At 41.1% G+C, this 18,784-nt stretch overlaps 1 protein-coding gene across 3 annotated transcripts in view; it reads left to right on the forward strand.

Annotated features, from left to right (window-relative positions):
- The window catches only part of NMNAT3 (nicotinamide nucleotide adenylyltransferase 3), an 80,537-nt gene that overhangs the window by 21,472 nt on the left and 40,281 nt on the right, over positions 1–18,784 (forward strand). Inside the window, exons 3-5 of one of the 3 annotated variants that reach the window (XM_035133412.2) lie at positions 7,408–7,591; positions 12,460–12,569; positions 16,083–17,869. In XM_035133412.2, the coding sequence (XP_034989303.1) occupies positions 7,408–7,591; positions 12,460–12,569; positions 16,083–16,492 (704 nt within the window). In that variant the 3' untranslated portion in view covers positions 16,493–17,869. Of the gene's footprint in view, positions 1–7,407; positions 7,592–12,459; positions 12,570–16,082; positions 17,870–18,784 lie in introns of those variants that run through there. The other 2 variants (XM_060274561.1, XM_060274562.1) reach the window with 2 other exon arrangements.

The following is an 18,784-nucleotide window of genomic DNA, read 5'->3' on the forward strand; positions in this document are numbered from 1 at the left end:
GATGGATCTTTTGGTCTGAACTAGAAGGAATTGAGAAAAGAGTAAAGGGAAGATGAGAAAAATGTAAACCAGAAGCCGACTTGGTCTCTAACATTAGGAAGATACGATATTCGCAAACATCATGTTAGGCGTTGTGCCATTTAACTCAGTATTGCCTACACATGACTAGCAGAGGTTCTCTAGGGTTCAAGATGGATCCCTTTCCCAACCTGAGCTGAAGATGCCAGTGATTGAACCTGGAACCTTTTGCATCAAAGCAAGGGCTCTACCACTGAGCTTAGAGCTCTTCCCTCTAACATTAGCTGCTAGATCTCCCATGCTGCTTGCTACTCCTTCACTGAAAAGAACGGATATGCAATTTTGCCTGTTCTGATAAATCTAATGAACTTGCAAATGAACATGTGTAGCAGTCAAATCAACACATCCCATGGTTTTGCCACCTGTTCGGCAGATATGCTTTAATAAATCCAAGAACAATGTGCTGATGGTTTAAAATTACCTTTCAGACCAAGGATCTGTAATATTGGTGGCTTGTATTATAATGATATGAAGATTGCTCTGTCATTTTCTCATTGTTTTCTTTTCTTCTATCATGAAACATGTGGAGTATGCCTCTCTTCATAAATTCATTTCCTCCTCATCTGCCTTTGTGTGGACCGGAGGAAACCTCAAAAATAAGCTGGCAAAAAGGCAGTTGTGGTCAGTTTCTTACCAACTCGAACAAACATTATTTACCAGAACATATTCACTCCTAAATATTTTTGCCTGCACATCAGCCATACCTGAATCACACCACTTGAATGTATGTTTATCTTGAGGGATAGTTTGTACTTGAGCAATGGTTGTGTCTGAAGCTTTATTAGCCTGCTCAGCAAGTCTTAGATCAAGCTGTAACACTCAGATCTGACAGCATGCTATTTTTTAAAGTCCCTTAACCCTATGATCTCATTATTTTGGAAGGAATGCATACTTCACCTATGCAAACATACCAACATAATTCCTCTTTCAGCCTACTTGTTTCACAATGGCACATAATTTGACCAGGGGTTGTTGTTGTTTTTGAAGCACATGTGATCTTTCTGCTCAGAAATTTTGAATACTATTAGTTTTACTTTATAGTCGGTCCCTCCCATTCACAGTGTCTGGGCAAGTCTGCTCTAATTTCACACTCTTGGCGGGAGGTGGATAGGCTTACACATTCAACTATGTTTTGAAACATGGTCTGTTGCAATGTATGATGATGATCTTGGTATTGTATTCTATATGCCGTTTCCATTGTTGGGTTGCTGCTCATCTCCAAAAGTTCAGTTTCACACTAATGCTTCCTATATAAAGAAGTCGTCTTAAGCCATCTCACGTGGCTACTATTGCTGGGACAAAAAAAAAATTAGCCAGATTTCTCCATTGATTTGTAGGGATCAGAAAGAAAATGCCACTGAAGACAAGTGGGTAAGCAAAGTTTCCCTAGGTATTCCAGGAAATGTATTGGGTCTGGGAAGCTATGGAGAGTCTGAAGGTGTTGTGATGATGTTCAGTATTACTTAATTACCACCATGGCATAAGCAAGTAAGTTCCACTATGCTCTTCTTTTCCAAATGAACAGTAGACCATGTAACAGTTGTGTTACATTAACTTAATTATGTACAGTCAATATATTAGATAGAAAATAAAGTACTCATCCATTTTGTTTACTGTGGGGCAAAAAGACCGCCTCCCGCTTGGGATTTCACCCAAAGATTACAGTGCAACATTGTGTGCCAGTTTCCCTGATCACAAGTTATGAGTTTCTCTAAGGAGCATTTAATCTAATTTGAAGGTTTAAGTGTTATCATTAACATTTCTTGAATACAAGGATGTTCTGGTTTGACATATTTCTGGTCATTTACCAATTGAGAATAGAGTAGAATGCTGAACACTAATTAACTAATAAGGTTCTGGAGCCTTTAAGGATATGAGTAGTCATGTTTAAAAAAGGAAGGAAATTATGTGGAATACTAGGATTGGGTAATAATCAACTTTAAATATCTGCTAAAAGAAATTGAGTGTTTGGGTTAGTTGCAACAGCATTTTCAGTGTTAAAAATCTTATTTTAAGAAGCTTCTATGATAAAGGAGATGGGGCAGGTTAGTAACCAGGAAAGGGTAGCACAGGACTTCTGTATAGACCAACTGCAGGCAGGTTGTCTCCCTTGAAGGAGGTACAAGCTCCATGCAGGGGGTGCGTAGGAACTCAATTGGAGTACCAATAGGAGTACCAAAGATCACAGGAGGCAGAAAAGATGCATAGAGAATGGTTCATTGCCCTGATTTTCTGTAAATCACAATGGGCTGGGTATCTGCACGAATGGCCCATGGCCATCTGGCGAAAATGACCAGTGGCTGGCCATGTGGATGTATCCTAAGGGGCCATCTCTGTCCTAGTGCAGAACAAGCCATCTGGCCATGGTCCTTGTGGCCCAAGCATCAGGGCTTTCTTCATCTGTGTGTTGTTTTCTTCGGGAGTAGCCACAAGATGATGTGATGTATGTTGCAAAATCCCATTGCATATCCAGCTGTCCAGCTGTGTATTCTTCCTGAAGACTGTCACTTCTACTTGGAACAGATATCTGTCCACTGCTTGCCAGCAAATGTAAGGTCCTTTCCAGCAGCAAGATATAATAGCAACAGTATGAGAAATTGCCCTTTAATCCTCATTAACAGGTGCTGAATGCATATGAGGATCCCAGACACTTGATAAAAGCAAGGGGGCTGCATCCTATGTAATACACCTCCTTTCCCTCCACCTTTTTGCCAGGGATTTGCAACATATTTAAACCAACAGCTATGCAACTGAAAGAATAAAATGCTTGATCCCAGGTGCCAGGTTAGTGTCAGATTTAATTAATGTCACAGCAGTTGCTGGCATGGGTTTAACTTTGATTTTCCATTACAGAATGAAACTTGGGGAAATTAAATACTGCATGATAAGGTATTTCCATGTAATCTGGAGAAAAGGTTAGAGTGTAATCTGTGATAATTCTATTTAAGATGGCAACAGTGCCTTTTTCAAACCTTCAGAGCTTAGAAGGTGCAGAAAGACATAAAAAATATATAAAAAATCATTGTTACTTTACGTTCCTATTCTTGGTGTAGCTTTGCTAACCAAACAAAGCCATTAAATAGTGAGAAATATTCTCCTCTCCTGCAAACACCTATAGGAATTATATCTAAAACCTTCAGTGTTTCCAATCTTTGTATCCATTATGCACATAAAACATGATCCAGCTCTTATATGCAGCGAGAAAAGAGTAAAGAGTATAACTGCATTGCTGGCTCTGCACCAGCTGCAATCCACAGGAATGACTTCTCTTCTTCGAATGCTTTCCTGGAGATGATGTGATCATTAAGCTGTATCCCCAAAGCAGTAAAGTGACAGAGGCAGGGTCAGGTTCATAGGTGCAGACTGGCCGCCCTGGCCAAATGCAAGTGTGTGGCTGCATGACCGAAAAGGATCCTTTACAACTGATATACAGTGGTACCTGAGGTTTAAGTACATAATTGGTTCCGGCAGTCTGTACTTAACCTGAAGCGTACTTAACCTGAAGCGAACATTCCCGTTGAAAGTAATGGAAAGTGGATTAATCCATTCCAGGGGGGTCCGCGGAGTACTTAAACTGAAAGTACTCAAACCGAAGAGTACTTAAACCAAGGTATGACTGTAACTTGCTGTTGTCTTGCTCTCGGTGACTCATCTGGGAATGCAGGAAGTTATCAGATTGCCCAGGCGAGGCTTGCAAATCCTTCCCTGCATAGCATGCCCTCAACTATGGTCTAACCCAGGGGTCCCCAGACTTACCGGGCTTCGGGCCGGTGCCCGCCGCGCCGACCGCGCGGCGGGCCGGAGGGCGGGGGAGTGCGCGCCCGTGCGCATGCGCACACGCACACGGTCGGAAAAAATCGTCGAAAATCGCTTGTGCGCATGCGTATGGGCCTCCCCCGACCCGGAAGTGCATCGGAAATGACCTCTTCTGGGTCGGGAGAGGCCCATACGCATGCGCACAAAGCATTTTCGGCGATTTTTTGCCGATTTTGAAGATCGCCGCGCTGCGCGTCGTAAGAGCGGGCGGCGGCAGCGGGCGGCGGGGGTCATCGCGGGCCGGATTGGGAGGCTAATTGGGCCGCATCTGGCCCGGGGGCCGTAGTCTGGGGACCCCTGGTCTAACCACCCCCACCCACAAACCAGCAGGTTTGCATTCAAATGGTGCTTTATTCCATTTTCACGACTTTTCCCTGTTAAGTTCTGCAGTATATATCTGAACTTTCATACAACAAAAAAGCCACTTCTGAAACTATAGTGGAATATAGTACAAGTTTATTGCTCATTATTGTGTTATTTGCTTCCGGAGGGGGGGGAGCCCTGTTTGCAAATAATATGGAAATGAGTGCTAAACATGTGCTATATTCCACTATAGTTTCATAAGTGGCTTTTATGTTGTGAAAGCTCAGATATAATGCAGAAATTAACAGTTAGAGAAATGTCTGTAAAAAAATAAACTGCTGTGTAAATGCAGCCAAGGGATTAATGTTTTGACCTATTTGCATTTCCATGTCAGGTTTGTATAGATCTCGTCTGGTTTTTTTGTTGATTAAAAAAAAGCATGAGAAATGTGTATTTACATTTTAAACAGATTGTAGACATTTGTTTTTGATTTGTTTTTCAAATAATATTTATTAATTTTCAAACATTTCAACAAAAAAACAAAAAAGCAAAAAATAAAACATAATCACTAACCAGAATGCACATGTGTAGTGTTTTGCACTGCTGAACCACCATGTTGAAATATTGCAAGTCTTCTTGATGATCCCTTGCTTGGAGTTGGATGTGACATGCCTATCCCCATGTAAAAGTCTCAGGCGGACTTGCAGTATTTCAGTACATACCAGTAGCACATGGTGGCAAGGAGCACCACACACTAACCAACTAGATTTGCTTTTTAAAAAAAAAATGTAAAAGAAAGAGACCAGGCATTGTGCCAGTCCACTTATTGCCTTATGGAGGGTTCTGCATGACTGCAGATTTCTGGTGAGGATGCATGGTCCAATCCCATTCAGGAGTGGACTAGATCGAATCATGTGAGTCTGCTTTGGAATCTGGGCGATTCCCCCAAATCTCTACCACCACAGTGACTCTAGTTGGGTTTTTCATGCTGTAGGTAGGAATAAACTGTGATCTAAGATTTGGCCTGGCTATAGATGCCCTCTTAGAAGGCATTGAAGGACTTTGAAAACTGGTGTTGATGCTACTGCAGGAATGTTTGAATGAGCCCTTGGTCTGAAAGAGGTAGCTTTTAATTTTTTACACATTCTTTCACATTCAAGACAGCTAACCTTACATTTAGAATGGCTGCAGAATCAACATACAAGTCAGGCATGCTTTTATTTTTCTACCTCAGGCTACAAGTAGGGGAACTACGGTACTTTTTAACTTTAATTGTAGCGAGCATGACCTGGAGTAATTGGTCAGCAATAAACATGATGGCACTTTATGACCTCATTTCAGGGTTTTTGTTTTTTGTTTTTGTTTTTTTACTTTAATAGAAAGGTTCGCACTTTCTATTAAAGTGTAGATCTGAAGTGAAGCCATAAATTACTCTGGCAAAGTCTAGAGTGCCCATTACTGGAACCTACTAAAAAAAAGATTAGAAAAATCATCTATCATGGGTAGTTCGTGTATAGCCTCTACTTACAAAAATATGCTAGAAAACATTCCCAAGCATCTGCTAACCCTGAGATTTTGCAAAAATGTCAGAGCAATAATTTGACTCATGCCAAGAAGATAGATAAGGATTTTGCTACTTTCTTATAGGGTGAGGGCTCACATTAGGCAATAATATTTTTTAGAGATCTTTTCCTGGATACCGGCAAAATTTACAGCTGGTTAAATTATACCAAGAGGAGCTTTAAAATTCATAGGCTGCTCTAGCCTAAAATGAGCAGCTCCAGCTAGAAGGGAAGTCAGATGACAATGGGTTGTGTTCAGTGTAGCACTGAGGTGGATTCCAACAGTGCAAATATTTCTTCTTGAACAATAGAATGTTCTCCTGCTCTCCTCCCCCGGTGCAGCCCCTAAATCTGTTTCAGTGGTTCTCCCAACTACCCAGAGCAGATTTGGGGACCACATGGGAAGGAGAGGGGCAAATCCCATAGTGCTAACACTAATCCTTGCACTGGTGCAGTTATTTTGCTGACTACCACCCAATAACTATAAAAAAGCGCAAACTAGAAAAATCAATAAAGCGTAGAACTGCAGTGATGAACTGTGGAGCACATAAAGAAGGCAATGGGGAAGGTATCGTTGGCTGAGTGGTGGTATGCACATCTTGCATTAATTTGGTCCCAGACCGGGTCCCCAGCATCTCATGAAGGACCCCTCAAGATCTGAAGAGCTGTTATCAGTCAGCAGACAGCGCTGCACTCAGTGGAGCTTCACATGTTCACAATAAGTAATGCTGTTTATTTGATTAGTTGTAGGTTGACGTTGTTGCCAAAGTTAATCCATGAAAATATTTGTGATTATTTATTTAGCTGGACATTTTCATGCACCACAGAGTGTTGGGAAACAGATGGATGAAAGCTTGTCTTCCTGCAGGCTTCCTTTGCTGTTTATACTTGGATAAATTTGATAAGTTTTAGGAAAACATCATATTGATTTTCCCCAACCTCAATTGAGGACATTAGGGCCTGCCTTGAAAATCTTATTACATCAAAGATTTCATTGCGCTGTTGAAGAATAAGGGCTTCTGTTTCCATTTTAATTAACGTGGTCAATCATATGGATGGAGATCTTTGTCGCAGATAAGCCCAATTAAAGATTTCTCTCTTTTTCTTTCACAGCATTCTGGTCTTGGTCTGAAAAACCTTTCTTACTAACCATTTTCTCCCTTGACTGTCCTGATTTGCTTTGCTGTGCACTATTAAGCAGAGTGGCAGAAAAGATCTACAGAAACATGGCATTATTCCTTCAGCATGTGGATAAGGCATGATAATCTTGTTACCTAGTATGCATCAGATACTAAGAAATAAACACTGGTCAATTAAAACGTTCATCAACTGCGCTATCTTGAAACTGTTCTGGTACAGTTGCTAGAACTAAAAATTCATTAGCCTTATCTCCAGTCTGTCTAATCCTATGCATTATAAATGAAAAATGTTTCTATTTGCAGAAGGTTTTACACACATCCACTTTTCCTTTTAGTACTATCTAATGGAGTTGACGCTTCAGTAATAGAACTTAGAACAGTTTAATCGCCAAGGAGAGGGAACAATGCTTTTTATTGTTTACATAATTTTCATTTCCTCATTTATCACCATTACAAAACATATACAATGATTGCCCCCCCCCCACCTTCTGTTTTCTCTCTGTACCAAGGAAAGTATCGAGTGATTGGAGGTATAATTTCACCAGTTAATGATGACTATGGAAAGCAAGGTTTGGCAGCAGCAAAGCATCGAGTAGCCATGGCTCAACTTGCACTGGAGACCTCCGACTGGATCAGAGTGGACCCTTGGGAGAGTGAGCAAAGGCAATGGAGTGAGACTGTAGTGGTTCTCAGGTAATAATGATGTGTCTGTGTGTGTGTTGCTTCTGCATTGGATGATCAAAAGAATCATGGGGTATCTCAGATAAGCTGTATTTTAGGAATCTTTTGCCAGCACTACGAAATTATATGCCAAGGGCAGAATGAGCTAAGGAAATTCAAGCGAGTGGGGTCTTATGCTACATTTTTACAAATCTGGGCTTTCGGTGTACCAAAAATGTCTTGAGAAGGACTAGGGGAAATGTAAAGTTGGCAGGCTGCTTTGCAGAGAAGAAGTGGCTCATCTCCCAGGGAAGGAGCCAAGAGCTGTTAAAGGAGTTCTAAAGCCCACCAGGCCACTGGATGGTTTCACACACACACACACACACACACACATACACAGTGCGGAGGGTTAAATGTAAAGCCTGGAAGCTGTGTTATCTTGTTATGTATATTTCATTACAACAATAACCTTCCTGAGTGAAGAATACTCTAAGCACTGTATACAGTTCCAATCATGGCATAACAGGAAAAGCTAAATAAATATTTTGCTATTTTAGATTATTGCTAGCTAAACATGTATGTTCTTCAAAGCCAACAAATTGGGCCTGTAGCTCAGAGTAGGTAGGGGAGCAATATTTTCTCATAATCTTTGAGTCATACCTGTAGAAATAAACTTAGATTATTATTTTTTGTAGAAGCTCTCCCTTAGCATCAACATGTTAGTGTGCAGCAACTTATCACATGTACTAGGTAACTTTTATCTAAGCCAGTGGTTTCCAAACTTTTTTCAAAGAGGGCCAGATTTGTTGAAGTGAAGGGCCGTGAGGGTTGACCAAATGGGCAACCAAAGTTGTTGACCCTTTTTTAGCATTGAAGTTGTTGAGCTTATTTAGGGTTGAAGTTGTTGAGGTTTGAGGGTTTTTTTAGGATGTTACCCCAGGAAATAAACTGCCATAGGGGCCAGATTAAACCAACTAGTGGGCTGGATTAGGCCCCCGAAACAGACTTTGGACATGCCTACCTAAGCCACTGTAAACATTGAGTGAAAATATCCTTTGGTGTTTGAAAACTAACACTTTTTAACCAAATGGATGAACTTCAAAGGTGAGTCCAGTTACCCTCCTCGTAATGCAGTGTTCCTCTCTAACAGGAAGGCTGTATAGATGTTTCTACCAATCACTTTATTAGAGTGTGTGTGTTACGTATTTACAGCTCAGTTCTCTGTATGTTTATTCCAGAATTGCCATTGTATTTAGTGGAGCTTATTCACATTTAACCTGGGAGTAAACATCCCCCTGTGCATAGGAATACATTGTTAATGTACCTCCTTCTAAAGAGAGTTTTCCCCTCCCAATCTACAACAGGTTGTAACACTCATAAGCATCTGAACTGGGGAAGCCTATGGACATAGACCTTGCCGTTTAGGCATATATGGGCATCCCTGAGGTCCTGATGGTGCAGACTTCAGTTCCTAGGAAAGCCTTTGTGTGTAGAGAAGAACTATGTACTCAGCCTTGCCCAGCTATACTCATCCATGCCTAGGATGTTGGGGGTGGGTCTGGGGTAAACTATGATGTGGGAAGCAGGGCCAGCTGCACAAAACCATTGTCCCTTTCTCTGTGTGAACCCCTTCACTAACATATGAAGGGATCCTGCACCTGTGAGATACCTGGTGATGAAATGGTACCTCCCAGCTATCTGTTTCGTTGTCTGAGGTTCATTTACAGCCATGACTCCCTGGTGTCTGCTTCATTCAAATGTCTTTTGGTAGTATTTTTTCCCTCCTTCCAGACAGATGCTGTTCGCTTTCCTGTGATTAAATTTATATTCTGCTCCTCATGCCAAGTCTCTTGTGCTTTCTAAGGCTGTGTGTTGAACAACCTGAAGTCCTTAGAAGACCCGCCTTGGTTTTGTTTTTTTTGCTTCATATAAGGAAAACTTTGTCTGGCATTCTCATCAATAACAAAGATGGCTTAGAATGGGTGTCTGAATGGATTTTTCATTGCTGTGGCATGGCAGGCACAAAACTGGAGGGCTGTGTCAAAGCTCATTTGATCACAGGAAGGCCTGTATCCTTTGTATGCTTCAGTGTTTTTGTCTTACATTTCAATAAAACACCTATGCAGATCAAATGTCTGCCAGTCTTAACTCAGCTAGGGATCCTGGATTTCCTTCCCCCTGTTCTCGCCCCCCCCCAAAAAAATCTGGGTGCTTTCTTGAGTTTTGGCTTGCTTGCTTCAATCATCTGGGTTAGAATGGATGGCCCTTGTGGTCTCTTCCAACTCTATGATTCTATGATCTTTTGATATGCATCAGTTTAAAATAGTGAACCTAGTTGTATGCTAATGTATGGCTTCTGGAGGCTTAATTTTGGTAGGCTTGGGTACATTGTGCTTCATTGCAACAAATGTCACTTGGATATTTTCTCATTCTGTAGTCTTTGGATATTCTTGTCATAGTCCTGCAGAACTGATTCATAAAAGAAGCCAAAATTCTCTTTCCCAGAGTTCATCTCGGATGTCTCTCTACTTTTTTCTCCCATGGAGCTAGGAGGCACAGTCCTCCTTTTACGCACTTGTACTTTTCGCTTCTGAAGGCACTGAAAACCTGCTTACCATTCTATTGTACTGATCCTTATGCTAGTTTACAGTGCAAGGATTATTCTGCTTTTCCAACTTACTTTTTCTCTATGCAGGCACATACTCTTGTTCCTGTCTCCATGCCTTGACAATTACCATTCATGTCTGTCACAGATCACATTCTAGTTCTCCAATAATGGCATTGCATCTTGCCTTATCATAGAATTGTAGAGTTGGAAAGCACCATGAGGGTCATCTAATCCAGCCCCCTGCAGTGCTGGAATCTAAATTAGATTTTGTTTATTATTATTACTACTACTACTACTACTATTCTGTTCCTTCCTCAGTCTTGACAAGAAGGAATTGCTGTTGATTCTACAAAATATACGGGGAAAGGAATGTTGCTTAATTGTCTTTTGATCCAACTCTCTTTCCATTTCTCTTGCATTACCTGATTTGAGAGTTCATGCATGCCTTCTTCCTTGTCCTGTAAAATTACAATATTCAATTAATGCTTCAGATTCTGCTAGGCAGTTGTCACAAGCTGCTTTGCTTAATCTTTGAGGACTTCTATAAATAAGTAAAATGTCTAGTGATGCTACATCTGGAAAGCATCAACACCAGACTTTGGGAAGAGGTGTTGAGAATTGTCAGGAGAAGAGAAAAAAACCTATTCAAGTTGGCAAGTATGTTCTTTATGCTTTAAAAGCTAGGCGATATGAGTAGATTGACATACTGCTTGCCGAAAGTGCAAAATGTAATCAAACTGCTTGTGGAGGAGCTGCTTCTGATGAGGGGAGGGGGTCCCTATATTCCCTTCCCCTTACAGGAAGGATTTTTTTAATTTTGTTTTGACTATGTCAGACCAACACGGCTACCTACCTGTAACTAACATTAACACCAGTTAAAACAAATCAGCATTTGTTGTGATGTATCTAACTTACAGTACAGCCCTATACATGTTTACTTAGAAATAATTCCCCCATCCATGAGCTTAGTAGGACTTACTCCCAGGAGAGTATAGATATAGATAGGATTGCAGCCTTAAGATGTCAAGCTTTGGCACATCTCCCAGTAGAGGAATGCAAGAGGAGGGAAATCCTCCTTCCTGCCTTTAACATTTTAAACAGCTACAACCCTGCTGCTTATTCAGGTGTGAGGAAGTTCATATGGAGGTGAATTGAGCTTGTTCTTAACCTTTGTAGGCCTCTGAATAAGTTTTGCACATTGCTTGCAGCTTGCTTAGAGTGTAGCTCTATAGTTGTTTACGGGCTTTGGCAACCATATTCATTGTGCTCACTTTACATTCCTTGCATTTGGATGCCTGTAGAGCAGTGGGTTCAATTTGCAGCAAGCAAACCGACATTGAATGGTATAGGTTCTGATTGTAGAAGAAACTTGCTCCTGGAATTTAGCTGCAGGCTTGTGTTTGAATTTTTCAGTATTCAACTCCATGGTGGGTCTTGAACTGGTATCAACTGGGAAATGTGAGGAGACGATTCAGCATGTCCCAATCCAACCTTCCCCAGAGCAGACCAGTCACATCAGCAAGGAAGCCTTTTGATGCAAATAGGCCACATGGGAGACACTTTGTTCCTTGTAAATAGGATCTGGGTCAGGCTTGTCGCTGGTCTGGGCAACTAAGAAGCTTTGATGTCACTGCTGGCTTCAGGCCACCTTTGCCTCACGCCCCTGAGTGCGGCATCTGCTTTACTTATCTCCTGACAAAGCTTTGCTGTGCTGAGTTACGTTTGTTCCCTTCCATATTTCTATGTTCTCACCTTTTAGAAAGCTCCTCCTGGTTTCATTGCCAGCCTGGATCCAAATGTTGTTGTTGCCTCCCATTCAAAAGAATAAAAAGTAAAACATTCTATAGGACATTCTCAAAGAAGAACTTCGAGCCTAGTCGATGACCTTTCTTGTTGTTTTCCTCTTTTTGAAATTGGAGCGATTTTTTTATGTGACCATTTTGCAGCTTATTCTGTAAATGCCTGAAATCTTTATTACATTTTATTGTGTGTTATAAAGCTGAAGTCCAACAAAAGATACCATTTTACATGCGTTATATCTCCAAGAGGAGTAAAAGCAACATTAAAAAGAAATAACGGTCAATCGAAGATGTTCAAGTTAGGACAAGAATGTGAGCCGCCATTGACACAAATCTTACAATGCACAGAATTAATATGGCAAGTTCTCCAGCCATCTAATTAAGCCCTGAAGTACACAAAAGCCGATTGAGTTTTAGAAACTGAAAGTGCAAGATAATCGCTTTGTGTATCTCTGAGAGGATTACCTTACACAGAGCCTTTTATTTTAACACAGGCACCATTACAAAGAACTGCTTAAATCACACCATATCAAGGAACTGCCCAGAGAAAACAATTGGCCCATAGAAAAGGCTGCCGGAGCATCGTTTGCTTCATCACTCACAGGTTTGTTAATGCTTTCAGTAGTGTGCCTTGTGTACATGATAATGCCTTGCACCTTTATCAGATTAATACCCATGCCTAAGTAGTAAAATCATGCATTTATTTACGCTTGTGGCTGGAGCCAGGGGCCAAAAGTCGGGAAACTAATGCTGTGGGAGATGTATGTGATGCAGCTTCCCAGGTGTGGACACAGGAATTGGTGGTATCATGGTGGCTGGTTCTGCCCTACCAACTACCTGTGGTTCATTAGCATGCCTCAAGATTGCCCTCGCATCCATTGCACATACAGCTCTACATGTGGGGGGGGGGCTCTCTCCAAGCAGCTGATAACTTTGCAGAATTTGCAATCAGAGGGAAATAGATTTCTGTGTGTTTAGTTGTACATGTCAGTGTGCAGAGGTAGAGCCTGTCACAGCAGTGCCATTGTATCACCGTGTACATTCATGTTTCACAAACCAATGAAAGAAAATGTCTCAAATTGTAGTTTGAGAGCCTGTGAAGCAGTACACTAATGAATGTGCGTAGGTTGTGTCATGACCTACCTCCCTGAACACCTGGAAAATGCTACGGATTCCAGTGATGCCGAAATTTCAATTTAAAACTACAACTATGCTTTTTTGTTTTAATTCCCTTTCTAGCCCCTTCTAGCCCTTTTCTCTTCCTCCCAAGTTGTGCTTGCTCTTCCCTGCATGTACTCCTAAATGAGCTTTTAATTCCTATTTAGTAATGCATAGTCAAGACCCCAGCAGATGTTCTTCAACCACCTGCAAGCAGTGAATGTTTTTAGCTTATCTCTCCCAAGCTAGGTTTAATCTATCCCATGCTGTTGACAGGCTTGCCTGATGCTAAAAATTTCCATACGTACCTTGCACAATGTGTTAGTAACTATTGTTATCCCAGTTGTCCTGTGGATCATAGGCCAGGGTCATATAGATATATGATTTCTATTTGCAGCCTGCCCTTCTCCAAATAGTCCCAGTACAAATTATCATTAAAATCATAAAACCAAAACACAAAAACAACCAACAGCAAAGTTAACAGGAGTACAGAAAAGCAATGCAGGATAATGGAAGGCATCCACTCAACCAAATACTTTGACCAGTTGTCAAAAAGCCTACAATGATGGTGCAAGACTCACCTTGGAGGGGAGGTTATTCCACAACCATGAATTATGCTGACTTTCCTCTAACATGAAGAAGTCTCTTCCACAAATGGAGGGAGCCCTGGATCCAACCCAGCATCTGCAACGCCCCTTTTACTTACCTATTTCTAAATTATATTTTCTACACTAAAAAAAACACACAAAAAAAAACTTAAGGAAGAGTTTTTTGTAGAGAAAGGCAAGCTCCGCTAAGCATGCAGAGATGTAGCTCAAGAAACAAATTTTGGAAGATCTCTGATCATACTCACAATAACAATACTAACTACCGTATGCAGCTAAGAAAAACAATTCCCATTTGGGCTCGTTAAATCACCCTCTATTCAATGTCACACCATTACATTAAATAGGGGGAAAGAAAGAGGCTGCAGGGTAAATAGTGAGGGTGCAGATGGAGCACTCGTGGGAAATAAGCTTCCACGTCTTAGTTTTTACTCCTGCAGTGTACATTGAAAGGACAACATCCAGCAGGTTGTGCAATGTCTGGCTGCCAAAAAAGCCCACCCTTCAAGACTCCTTAAAGGAGTTTCCAGGGGATGGGTTGGATCATCTGTGGCATACAGAAGCTTTCTTCAGCTAAGAGAGAAAACTCTTGTGACTGCAAAACATTTGTCAACCAGGAAATATGATAACCCAGACCCTTGTAAAGCTTGCATCTCCTTTGAGATGGACTTTAATGAGTTCTCAATAAGCCTGGCTTCTCTGACATCTCTACTTTCTTGTTAGTATAACAGCAGCCTCCCATTTTGGGGAACATCTCAGTTATTTGCTATTTCCCTTTGAAAGGTCCTCTGAGATATTTACAAGGGCTGCTATCAGTTTAAAACACTTTCTGCTTCTGTGTAACTTATTTTAGTAGGTCTTCGCATCTCTGATAAGGGTCACTGAGTTTAGCATCGCATACAGAGTATGTAGTCTTTTCCTTTTTATAAGAGACCCTTGATCTTTATTTCATTTCAAGTTGAACTTGGGCAGATAACCTGGTTGGTTTCCTACCTGTTTTGGTTTGAGAGTTTTGTCTCTTAATGAGATCTTGCAGGCTGCTAAAGCTAGCTGCTTTCTTTGTGCTGATGGCAGTTTCTCATATAGCTAACTCGGTTCTGGCAGGGTATTATAGAGTATTATAATAACTTTTTTGCTACCAGTATTGATTCAGATATTCCATTCAAAAGCTTACCAAAAATTTTTAAAAAAAGGTTCAGGTATGCAACAGAAACTGAATCACTCTTCCTGGAATCTCAGTTTAGAAAAACCATTATCAGTTGTAAAACTGCAAGATCATTATTTAACAGTAGCCCGCAAAAGTCCAAGGAAATTATATTCCTGTTTTTCATCCCTCTAGACTAGATTCTATCACCAACTTTCTTTAAAAAGCCATTTAGTTGTTCAATCTAGTTTCAAGATTTGATGCCTTTCTGAAGAGAGAGCCTTATGCTGTTCTCACAATGTTAAAAAATAGACTTTTTAATGTCAGGAATGATGGATGATAGTGTGTTGTACGTTGCTTGACCATGTTGGCATTTGATGTTGGTTGTCAAAGAGAGATGCTTGCATCTTTATTCAGAGGGAACCTGCTAGATAAATCTCGACCCAAAGCCTCAGAATATGTTTTATAGTTTGGATTTTTCCACACACACACACATCCTTCACCCTATCATCTATCTAAATTGGTGTGGGTGTGGGTATAAGCCCTGCTGGATCAGTCTAGTCTGGCATCCATTTACTTTATGAAGAAGATGAAAGGAGACAGAACGTGTTAGAAACACACACCAAAAAAATAATGGTAGACAAGGCAGTGAAGAAGCTAGAAAAGAAAGGTGTTCCTAACATGCCTCAGAAGTGAAACAGTGTTGGAGTATGCCTTATTTCAGTGGGGAGGCTGCTCCCAATTGTTGGTGGCACAACAGGGAAGGCTTTGTTCTTGGTTGTTGCTGGATGAATGTGTACACAACCAGGAGGGGTTCTAAGGATGACTACAGGAACAGGTGGGTCCGGGTGGGCAAAGGTATATTATGTCCATTTGCCATTTGAAATAATACACTTTATGGAGGATTTTACAAATGCACACTATACCTTTAAAGCACATTCTTTCAAAGAATCCTGGGCACTGTGGTTTCTTAAGAGTTGCTGGAAATTATAACTCTGTGAGAGGCAAACTACAGTGCCCAGAATTCTTTGGAGGAAAGAATGTGCTTCAAAGGTTTATTGTCTAAGCAGCCTTAGCTTCAGTAGATTCTAGCAGGCTGCTGGTTGAATTTTAAGTCTGTGTGTTCATATAAACTACAAATATAAATGTAACATCTAAAGGGGATGTTTCAGCAAAAGTAAATAATGCAAATGATATTATGTTCTTGCAGTTGTCCCCGAGTTAAAACTTCTGTGTGGAGCTGATGTTCTGAAGACATTTCAAACACCTAACCTCTGGAAGGAAGAGCACATTTTAGAAATAGTGGGAAAATTTGGGTTGGTTTGTATTAGCCGCATTGGCAGCTATCCTTCTCAGTTTATCTCTCAGTCAGCACTTTTAAGCAGGTACCAGCACAATATCCACTTGGTTAGGGAGTGGGTTCAAAATGAAATCAGTGCCACAAACATAAGGCACGCCTTGCGCAAAGGGCAAAGTGTGAAATACCTCGTTCCAGATTCTGTTATTTCCTATATTAAGCAACACAATATATACACGGATGAGACTGAACGAAGAAATGAAGGGAATTTGCTGCAGCCTCTTAAGCGATATTGTTCTGTCGTCAGCCCTCTTAATGACTGATGGTAATATGGGACTTCTCCTCACTTCCGCTAGAAATCATGAGTCTGAGTGGGTTTCCACTTTTCCTATGATTTTTAGGCATGGGTCCAAACAGTATTGCCTTTGCCCCACCTCTTTCCCTCAAAAAAGCCGCTGTTTGGCACGGAATCAGGGCAAATGCCAATTCAGAGAAAACTCGGCTGACATTTGCCCCAGTTCAGCTGGAAGCAGTGGATTTTCCTGGGGAAAAGCAGCAGGGCAGGTAGAAGTGTGGTTGAGCCCTAAGTTACCCACTTATCAGGATGACAATCCTAAACAATATGCCTGTAAATGAAAGTAAGCTTGATTGTGATAATACAGGTGGTGAAGAACTGATGAATGAACCTATCTCTGTTCACAAAGGGACTTCCCCACTGACCTTCAGTGTTGGGGACAGTTTTGCACACTTAACAGGGATGTAGATCCAGGTCTTTCCTCTTGTTGAAGTGAATGAAGAAAAGAGTCCTCGTTCCACCTGATGTTTCTTGCAAGCACTGGAGTCTATTTATAGGCACTGGAAATCTAAAACAAGGACTGCCTGCTGCATTTGGTTTCTGCCTTGCCATCTGTTATGCGAAGAAGTTTATCATTTTAAGTATCACTATTGACAGTGAATCAAAACAAGCTCCCATATCACGTGGTCCTAAACAATTCACTTGTAAGTCAGCCCCATTGATTTCCGTAAGATTTACTTCCAGCGTTGTGTGGTGTGGGATTGTGATGTTACAATCATCTTTTTTTTTTTCTTGGTAGCTCAGCCAATTGAGCATAAAACTCTTAATCTCAGGGTCATGGGTTTGAGCCCCATAGTGGGCAAAATTCAGGGCATTGGACTCAATGGCCCTTGTGGTCCTTTCCAACTCTACAATTCTATAATTCTATGTCTGGACTTTGTTTCAGGTTTTTCTTTTCTTTCTTTTTGGATGTTGTGAACTATTTTTGTAAGCCTTTCACCACATCACAATGCCACAATGCTGTCAATGTCTTTACTGCAAAATTGTCAAGCTGTTGCCTGTAGTCTCACTTACCAGCACTGGATTTGCAAGGACGCCTTCCTCCACCCTCACTTCATAAATGGACTTATAATATTTCTTGTGAATTGTATTTTACCACTGAAGCATTTGTGTTTCTAAAGACGCAAAGAGAGAAAATGTATATTTTTCTGTAGCTGACATCTTTACATCTGTATGGGTGTTTCACAAGTTCTTCTAATAAATTCAGTGGGTGGAATCTATATAAGGTCTTTTAACTCTGCCGTTGTGCTGAAAAAGGTTCCCAGAGTGGCTTACAAAGTTCAGAAATAACTTGCAATCCAATGAACAAGGATCAGGTGTGAATTTACAATCTAAAATACATGACACAAAAGGGAAAAAGGTGCGGGAGGGAGGAAGCAAAAGACAAACCCAGAGACTAGTTCTTGGTTACAAAGTTCACCAGGCAGAAATTAAGCAGGTCATGGAGCTGGATCTAAGCACAGTGGAAGGGTAACTGCTTCCAGTCTGGCACAACAGATTTGCAATGACACAGGTACTACAGCAATGCAGTTTTCTGCCATGGGGCACACCTGCTCAGCTTTAAACAAAAGAGAGGATCCAGCATATTTCATCTTAACACCAGCCAACCCAGAAGACACAGTTGTGAGTTCTATTACTTCAGGGCAATATTTCAAAGGAGCATTGTCTGTACGTGGTTCGTGCCAGTGACCTAAGTCTAGCCTGCCTTCCTGCTCAAGCACAGAGAATCATCTATAAAAATGTCTTCCGCAACCTCGTTACAAAGAGAGAAGTCAGAATTCTGAAAGATGCTTCTTTCCTCTGGCCTACGTGGCAGTTCAGACAATGTGTGTGAGAATAAAGAGACAGCCCCATTGTCTATCTCCATTGGTTCTACCCCAGATGCAACTGAAGGGGGTTTCTTCACATGTTTGGCTGAGTATGCAGTATTTCTGTGACCAATAACACTGCACAACCAGGATTCTAAGTACATTTAGCATGTAAAAAAACTCCCATTCAAGCCTTCCTGCTCAATGTGAGATGATAAGGGATGGTGCTTTGGGGGGGGGCAGGTATTGATGCATCCACTCCCTCACCGCACTCCCTCGTTGAATTTCTTTTGTGGGTCTGCTATGGTTCTGAAATAATCTGGTGGCTGCAGAATACCATATATAAAACATTGCTTTGCATACAGCTTCATAAAATACCTATTTTGCATGTGACTTTTACTGTAAAAATACTTGCTGCTGTGTAAAAGTTGAATATTATGTGTACGATAGTG

Source organism: Zootoca vivipara, chromosome 5 (assembly GCF_963506605.1).
Source record: "Zootoca vivipara chromosome 5, rZooViv1.1, whole genome shotgun sequence".
Taxonomy (NCBI): domain Eukaryota; kingdom Metazoa; phylum Chordata; class Lepidosauria; order Squamata; family Lacertidae; genus Zootoca; species Zootoca vivipara.